The sequence below is a fragment of the Homarus americanus genome, unplaced genomic scaffold (genome assembly GCF_018991925.1).
Source record: "Homarus americanus isolate GMGI-L3 unplaced genomic scaffold, GMGI_Hamer_2.0 scaffold74, whole genome shotgun sequence".
Taxonomy (NCBI): Eukaryota; Metazoa; Arthropoda; class Malacostraca; order Decapoda; family Nephropidae; genus Homarus; species Homarus americanus.
Window position 1 is genome coordinate 4011688 of NW_024716951.1, and position 9555 is coordinate 4021242.

The 9555-nt window shown below is 41.9% G+C and overlaps 1 protein-coding gene across 3 annotated transcripts in view; it reads right to left on the reverse strand.

Annotated features, from left to right (window-relative positions):
- Positions 1 to 9555, reverse strand: part of LOC121858662 (uncharacterized protein ZK1073.1-like) — a 67206-nt gene that overhangs the window by 16716 nt on the left and 40935 nt on the right. For all 3 annotated transcript variants that reach the window (XM_042355220.1, XM_042355221.1, XM_042355222.1), the window contains exons 3-4: positions 8680 to 8743; positions 7217 to 7334 (exon numbers count right to left, since the gene is read on the reverse strand). In XM_042355220.1, coding sequence (XP_042211154.1) covers positions 7217 to 7334; positions 8680 to 8743 — 182 coding nt within the window. The remainder of the gene's footprint in view (positions 1 to 7216; positions 7335 to 8679; positions 8744 to 9555) is intronic.

Here is a 9555-nt window from a genome sequence, read left to right on the forward strand (position 1 = left end):
CTCACATCTCCGCAAGTTGGTTGCAGGCCTCCCCTAATATATTCATAATCATCAAAACCGGGGCCATTAAGATTGGGCCCCGGTCCAAATGGATAAGTTATGTTATCTCGGGGCCAAGTAGGGATGGGTTATTAGGGCCACACATTTGACTAGTTACAGTTAAAAGTTACCCCTCCACCACCAGGCAGGAAGTGTGAGGGCGTGTCTCTCACTTCACGTTAACATATAAACACGGTGGCTAAAATGGTTTCGAAATTTCACTGAGACTCTTAATACTGTATCAAAATGAGTTCTCGTACCTCCAAGTTTTGGTAAATAAAATAACAATAAGTGGCGAATATCGTACAAAAAAATACATAACGTGCGAATCTTTGGGAATCTAGACTTTAAATGCGGATTCCTATAAGAACGTAAGCAAACTCTTTCTCTTATGCAGAATAATTACCTGAACTCCATATGAATTAAGTTGATAAAATCAAGGAGTAATTCTGAAGCCATTTTAACTTAATTTTTGTAGAATGGCTTTAGTGTCTGTTGTTAGGCTATACCTCCAGTTACGAGGAAAATTCACCCTAAGAGCCTTTCAGAATGAAGACACTGAATCTTAAATTTCATTGTTATGTTAGAATTACCGTGAATAATTTCTTAAAGCTGCAAGTTTTTTTTTTTTTTGGGAGAGAAAGTGCCATTTTTACTCCTCTGCAATACCTGCCAGCAAGGTCGAAAATCTTGTGTAACACCTAGACCAAGAGGGAGCCAGAGCGACCATGTTAACATTTGTAGATAATTTACGTGTTTTCTCTTTTCACTTCTTTTTTGGGAATTGTTTTTCGTGGATGTTGAAGGAGACAAACAAACAAACAAGAGGAATTCGAGGGATAATATCTTGCTCCGTTATCCTTCTTCTTTTTCTTCTTCTTCTTCTTCTTCTTCTCCTTCTTCTACAGGTTTATATACACTATTAGTGTGTGTGTGTGAGTCGGGGGAGGCTAGTGTGGCGTTGCTTACCCGCCGTACGTCTGGCGTCTATTCCTGGGAGGGGAGGTGAAGGAGTGAGTGGAGGAGGGAAGGGGTAGTAGTGGAGGGAGTGAGGAAGGGAGGCAGTGATGGAGCGAGAGAGAGGGAGAGAGGGAGAGAGGGAGAGAGGGAGGGATGGGCAACTGTGTCGTGTGGTCTTCGATTCTATGAGGATAATTAATATCCCCTACTCTCCCCTCTCTCGTATCCCTCTCCCTTACCCCCCCCTCTCTCTCTCTCTCTCTCTCTCTCCTCTCTCTCTCTCTCTCTCTCTCTCTCTAATTCAAAGGTTTACCACAAAGTATTCATGATCAGTATTCAAAGTGTCAATACAACCACACTAACTTATCAGCTTATCCTACCTCGATCCTGGTCTGTCTGTCTGTCTGTCTACCTGTCTGTCTTTTTCTACCTGCCTGGTCTGTCTGTCTGTCTACCTGTCTGTCTTTTTCTACCTTTAGAGAGAACATCCAAAAAGGAGAGGAGGTAAGAGGAGGTGAGGAAGGGGGTAGGGTGTGGCTGTTGGGGGGGGTGAGGAAGAGGGAGGATGGGAGGAGGAAGGGGTGAAGGTGAGAGTGTGTGTGTGTGTGTGTGTGTGTGTGTGTGTGTGTGTGTGTGTGTGTGTGTGTGTGTGTGTGTGTGTGTGTGTGTGTGTGTGTGTGTGTGTGTGTGTGTGTGTGTGTGTGTGTGTGTGTGTCCTTCTCTCTTTTCCCCCCTGTCCATCTCTCTCTCTCTCTCTCTCTCTCTCTCAGCGACACATTGTCGTCTTTTTTAAAACTTGTCATCACTGAGAGTCTGAAAGCAGCATTCACACCCCAGACTCAGGGAAGAGGGGCTGACAACACCAGCATCTGACAACACCCTCCTCTGACAACACCAGCCTCTGGCAACACCCTCCTCTGACAACACCAACCACTGACAACACCAGCCTCTGACAACACTCTCCTCTGACAACACCAGCCTCTGACAACACCCTCCTCTGACAACACCAGCCTCTGACAACACCATCCACCTGTCAGAGAACCACAAGGCTCCTGGCGAGACATTGTCGGGGTTGTCACATACATACATACATACATACATACATACATACATACATACATACATACATACACACACACACCAAGTACTCCAGGTAACACAAATTCTATAATGACAAAATAAAAGAAACTAATATAAACTACAAATAATATCAGATACGAAAAACATCCGGAGAAAACAATCTGAGAGAGAGAGAGAGAGATTGTTAAGGTCGACAGAGCCCACATACCACACCCTTTTCTCCCACACCACACCCTCTTCTCCCCACACCCTCTTCTCCCCACCCCACACCCCCTAACCACTGCTAGTCAGGAGTGTAAACAAAAAAGTATATATCTATCTGTCCATCTATCCAACCATCTATCTATCCATCTATCCAACCATCTATCTATCCATCTATCCAACCATCTATCTATCCATCTATCCAACCATCTATCTATCCATCTATCCACCCATCTATCTATCCATCTATCCAACCATCTATCTATCCATCTATCCAACCATCTATCTATCCATCTATCCAACCATCTATCTATCCATCTATCCACCCATCTATCTATCCATCTATCCAACCATCTGTCTATCCATCTATCCAACCATCTATCTATCCTCACCTAGTCAAAAACTGTAAACCGTAAATAGATGCATTTTTCCAGGTACAATTACGGGAGATAAAATTATCGTAAGAAACTATGGGAATAATGAGTAATGGGGAGGAAGGTCTCTCTCTCTCTCTCTCTCTCTCTCTCTCTCTCTCTCTCTCTCACCCACGGAGAAGGTGACTCATTACGGTAAATCATCTATAATCAATAAGTGATCATTAAGATCCAATAACTCCTTAATTATGAACATGAACATCAACCTTATTAGTTAACTGATACATTTGATAATAGCACTGTTGCACCTATATTGGGTGGTCGTGCACCAGTCCACAGGTTTAAGGCTCTTCAGTGAACGATGGGGAGGCTCTCTCTCTCTCTCTCTCTCTCTCTCTCTCTCTCTCTCTCTCTCTCTCTCTCTCTCCTAATATAAAAATACGACATGAACGGCCTCTTAAAGCTCGTCTCTCACACACACACACACACACACACACACACACACACACACACACACACACACACACACACAGCAGGTGATCTCGGCTAGGCAACAAGGGGTCGTTTTCGTCTGGCACCATTGATTATATTCACCAAGGTCTAAGAACTCTTAATTCGGTCGCCAAATTCATAAATAACTCTCAATATTATCTTCCTATATTTATTTAAGCTTATTATTTACATTTTATTAATGAATTATATAAAACACATTTACAGTATCAACATCAGCGTTTAATTTTTTTTTATTTAATTAAACTTAAATCTCTTGGTTTTTCTTTACAGTAAAACCTATATTATTTAACAGACTATATGAAGGTGAAAATCCGATATATCGAGTGTCCGTTATATATGAAACCTTTATCTAACGGATTATATTGAAATGAAAATCCGATATATCGAGTGTCCGTTATATATGAAACCTTTATCTAACGGATTATATTGAAATGAAAGTCCGTTAAATATGAAACCTACATCTAACGAACTATATTGAAATAAAAGTCCGTTATATCCAGGATCCGTTATATGGAGATACCACTATACTTAAAGAGAAAACATCATCGAGGTTTAAGACACCGGCAACAGGAGAGGAAAATTTGTCTTCTTCTTTTCGTGTTGTAGTGATGATCGATAAAGGTCAATTTGAACCTAAACGTGACGTGTGTGTGTGTGTGTGTGTGTGTGTGTGTGTGTGTGTGTGTCAACCAGTCTCGTTAAGCCCCTGGATAAGAAGGTAATTAGACAGGTATAACTCTCTGGCCAACACCTAACTCACTGGCGCCTCATTCCTTAAGCTTCTGGTGTTCGGATCGTCTTTTATAAGTGTTGGGATCCTCCTTTATAAGTGTTCGAATCCTCCTATATTGGGCTTCATTCGGTGTGTTAAGTCACTGAACGAAGAAGAATGAGAATGAAGAAAGAGAGAGAGAGAGAGAGAGAGAGAGAGAGAGAGAGAGAGAGAGAAGAATTACGAAATGGCGCCTATATGAACAAAACACAGACAAAGAAGAAGAAGAAGAAGAAGAAGAAGAAGGAGAAGAAGAAGAAGAAGAAGAAGAAGAAGAAGAAGAAGAAGAAGAAGAAGAAGATACTCGACAAGTTGCTCTCCTCCACGACCACCCCAAAAGTCACTTGGCATAAGGAAGCAAAAGATCTCTCATGTAAACACAATCGTCCACAAACTGACGCTGTCTGTTCCATTGTGCCGCCAGAGGAATATAACCCGACCTTAAGTGTGTGTGGTCTCTACTTGTCTTCATGCTTTAATATCCTGTTGACCTAAATCCTGCCACCCTCTACCCACCCACACCACCCCCGCCTCACACCCAGCCCCCGCCCATGGTCTTAAAACTCCTTTCTAAATCCAGCACTTCAAAGTCTAGTTGGTAATACTTGGAGTCAACAGAGAGGGAGGGTGGGTGGCAGAGCTTTGAGTGGTGTTACTCGAGGTATTGAAGATTGTTGAGTCTCTTAGGTGGAGGACGTGGTGTGGTGTGGTAGTAGTGGTAATGGTGGTAGTAGTGGTAATGGTGGTAGTATTGGTAATGGTGGTAGTAGTGGTAATGGTGGTAGTAGTGGTAATGGTGGTAGTAGTGGTGATAGTGGTAATTGGTGTAGGTAATGGTAAGAGAAACACCTACCATATACCCTGCAGTGAACTTTGACCTCTGGTGAGCCTTTACCCAGTAAGTGATTAAAGCCATTTGTGTATCCTTTATCTTACCTGGCTTAACACCTTAATGATATAAAGCTTACCTGTATCCCTCAAACATGTCACTATAATGGGGTTTGTCTTTCAGAAGCCTCGTAAATAAAACAACAACAACAACAACAATAATAATAATAATAATAATAATAATAATAATAAATGTCTCTTATTATTACCCATCTAAAGTCATCATAAAATCAATCCATTTCTATACATCAAAGTCTACGCATTTCACCATCCATATTTCGCTTACTCTATAATGTATTATTTCCCTTGTTGTTGACCTCTGACCTTTGACATCCAGCGACAGGGTAACCATAATACCCCAGTGACCTAGATATTGACTCAATGCCCCACCAGTGACATCCTGTTGACAGCCTCTCCTGCTGGTGGCGAGATACAACTGACCAACTGAATGAGTCTCCAGGTCAGATATGGTGGAAGTGTCTCTCAGTCCACCAGTCAGTCAGTAACTCGATATATAAATATAATCAATAATACTAATTTCCATATAGAAAGATTAAAGTATAATAATAATGATACTATTCAAATAATAATAACAATAATAATAATAAGGCATAGTATCCGTTATGCTGGGCTGCCTTAAGCTGTACAAGGGACCCTAAGTATAAAAGAAAAACTGATCTAAATTTTTTTCCAGGGTGGTGTCTGGCTCTGAGAAGTTCTTGCATTATAATAAAAAAAAAATTGAGTGAAAAATATTAATGTAAATGAATAATTCTTGAGGTGGTTTATAATGCACCTGGCGGTTTAATATTTGTTTTACTGTACCCTCTGGTTCTGTTAAGGATGATGGTTTAGCAGGGCGATGGTTTAACGGGGCGATGGTTTAACAGGACGATGGTTTAACAGGGCGATGGTTTAACAGGGCGATGGTTGCGAATATGACGATGGTTTAACGGGGCGATGGTTTAACAGGACGATGGCGCTAACAGGACGAAGATGGGGTTGAACAGGACGATGGTTTAACAGGGCGATGGTTTAACAGGCGATGGTTTAACAGGGCGATGGTTTAACAGGCGATGGTTTAAAAGGGCGATGGCCAACAGGGCGATGGTTTAAAAAGGGCGATGGTTAACAGGGTTATGGTTTAACAGGGCGATGGTTTAACAGGGCGATGGTTTAAAGCAGCGATGGTTTAACAGGGCGATGGTTTAACAGGGCGATGGTTTAACAGGGCGATGGTTTAACAGGACGATGGTTTAACAGGGCGATGGTTTAACAGGGCGATGGTTTAACAGGGCGATGGTTTAACAGGGCGATGGTTTAACAGGGCGATGGTTTAACAGGATGACAGACAGATAATTAAATAAGTCTTTTCCCTTCAGTTCATTCTTCTTCCTCCTTTATCTCTTCTTCTTCTCCAACTTTCTTTTTTTCCTTCATTCCCACCTTCGCTTTCTCATTTATCTCTCACTCTTCTATGTCTTCTTTATCTCCTCGTCTTCCTCCTCTTTTCTCCTTCTCATATTCTATTCCTCTCCTCCGCCTCCTCTTTCTCCTTACCACTTTCCCTTCGTCCTCCTCCTCCTCCCTGCCTTCTTCTTCCCACCTTCCCTTCTTTCTCATTCCTTCCCTCCTCCTCCTTCTTCCTTCCCACTTTTTCTTCCCTGTCTCCTCCTTTTTCTTTTTTTTTAATCTTCTCTTCCTCCTCCTATTCCTCCTTCTCTTCCTCTTCCTCACGTCCTGTCCATCGGCATTACATTGTTATTTATGAGAGGCCATCCGGTAGGCTGCTGAGAGAGAGAGAGAGAGAGAGAGGAGAGAGAGAGAGAGAGAGAGAGAGAGAGAGAGAGAGAGAGAGAGAGAGAGAGAGAGAGAGAGAGAGAGAGAGAGAGAGAGAGGGAGGAGAGAGATGGAACTCACCAAGTAGGGATGTACTATAAAATTATCAGTGACACGAAAAAAAAAGAATGAAATCAATCCTGCCAGAGAAAGGCGTCCTACCCAAGGCTCTAAAGACACAGAGGGGGGTGGGGGGCTCACAGGATGGGAGAGGAAAGTCATAGGATGGTAGGAAAGGGTTCTGAAAAAGGTTTAAGCTTCATAAGGGCGTCATCACTCGTCAGGTAGATCCTTGGTCCCTCCCTCCTAAGAGCTCTGACGATTTACGGGAGTCGTAAATATCCCCCAGAAGGCTGAACAAAATTACAAGAGAGGCGGGAGTGAGGAACGGGTGAGAGTACCTGAAGAAGGTGACTGGGGCGGCTGTGGGAGACAAGAGGAACTTATGGAAGACAGGACGAGACCGAAGGTTGTCTATAAAAGGTAGGAGGTGCCTGTAGGAGGTAGGAACTGCCTGTAGAAGGACTACTAAGGACACACTGGTACTCACTCGTTAGGCAGGTCCTTGGCCCCGTCCTCCTGGCCCGGGATGTCCACGTGTATGAAGACAGAGCGATCCTTCGTCTCTTTCATCACCGGGTGAGCCACGAACTCCACCCATGACGAGTCTGAAGGATACATGATACGTGGATAATGGATACATATGTGATTATGGAATTATTATATACACATACAGATACACTGAGAGAGAGAGAGAGAGAGAGAGAGAGAGAGAGAGAGAGAGAGAGAGAGAGAGAGAGAGAGAGAGCAGTACTACCAGATCAATATATCGACCTCAGGTGTTGTCATAAGTGTTCCCAAAACTGAGGAGTTCCCCTTGCGAGACATACTGTAAACCAAGATGACCTTTTGATGTTTAGAATTAGTTTATGTTTTTTGTTTTTTTAATAATTCTTAGTTAATTAAATGAAGTAAATTAATTGGAAATATTAAGGAAATAAAGTAGTTAATTAATTGTTTGAGAATAATGATAATTAATCAGTTACCTGTACTAGAGGTTAATGAGGTGTAGGGTTGTCTATATCTCTGTCTATCTATCTGTCGCATTCTCTCTCTCTGTCTGTATGTCTCTGTCTATCTATCTGTCTCATTCTCTCTCTCTCTGTCTGTCTCTCTCTGTCTATCTATCTGTCTCATTCTCTCTCTCTTTGTCCGTCTGTCTGTCTATCTTTCCACCTGTCTGTCTGTCTCTCTCACCCCTACAGTACCAAGCCACTAATCATCCCCCCAACAACCTAATTACGGAACGAGACAGCGCGCGCCCAGTGATCTCTCGAGCTAGGAACACTAACTACCAACAACCTAATTACAGGAATATGCCGTGACCCTTAATTACTTGCCCTATTTACGAGGTCTCCTTCACCACCACTGCCCTAGTTAAGAGTGCCTACGATGCCCTAACTACATCGTATCCCTAATATTGGGTCAAGAATTGGCCGTGATTAATACTAACAAGGCCCTTATTAACTATTACTAACAACCTTCTAACTACCATTACAGCCCTAAATCAAGGTGAAGGCAGGTCAGTCATGAAAGTACAGGTAACAACACTAAAATAACACCTGAGTCAGCACTAATTACCACACGAGTGCATGATGACTGACACACACACATGACAGGTCGGTAGGTGACCTACATACATACATACATACATATACATACATACATACATACATACATACATACATACATACATACATACCATGCATGCATACATACATACATACATACATGCATACATACATACATATACATACATACATACATAAATACATATACATACATACATACATATACATACATACATACATACATACATAAATACATATACATACATACATATACATACATACATACATATACATACATACATACATACATACATACATACATAAATACATATACATACATACATACATACATACATACATACATAACCTGCATTATACTCACGGTTGCTGCCCATGTCATGTACGGTGAGGAAGACGGCCCGGGAGTCTGTCTTGGACAGGTCACCCTGTTGAGGAGGTGCAAAGGTCAGGTCAGGTCACTATTATTGTTACTATTACCATTAATAATGGTAAATAATAACAACAACGACAGCAAGAATAACAATAATAACACCAATGACAATAACAATAATAATAATATTGAAGATTGATGATGATATATGTGTGTGTGTGTGTGTGTGTGTGTGTGTGTGTTCATAAATAATGTACACTAATTTAACCTTCAATAAATCATAAAACACACACAAACAACATCTGTCTGTCTCTATCTAACATCTGTCTGTCTCTGTCTATCTAACATCTGTCTATCTCTCTCTGTCTAACATCTGTCTGTCTCTCTCTGTCTATCACCAACACTGATCCCTTTAATATCATGGATGTAAGAAATACTGATGTCAATTTCAAGATGGAGAGAGAGAGAGAGTGAGAGAGAGAGAGAGAGAGAGAGAGAGAGAGAGAGAGAGAGAGAGAGAGAGAGAGAGAGAGAGAGAGAGAGAGAGAGAGAGAGAGCCTCCAGGGCAGCCACTAATGGTCTCCAACACTTAATGTATTGACCTGTCTTATTCAACTCTCTCTCTCTCTCTCTCTCTCTCATCACACTTCTAACCTCATAAAGGGAAGAAGAAGAAAAAGAAGGAGAAGAAAAAACCTAAAAAGTAATAAGAGAAGAAGAGGAAGAATACAAAGAGTCCAGGATAAAATAGCCCAGAAATAGAGGAAAGATACGCGATATACAGAAGGGGAGGGAGGGGAGGGTGAGGTAGTTCCCCCCTTCCCCCTCCCTCAATTTATGTAATAAGTGATGGGTGTGAGAGGGTGG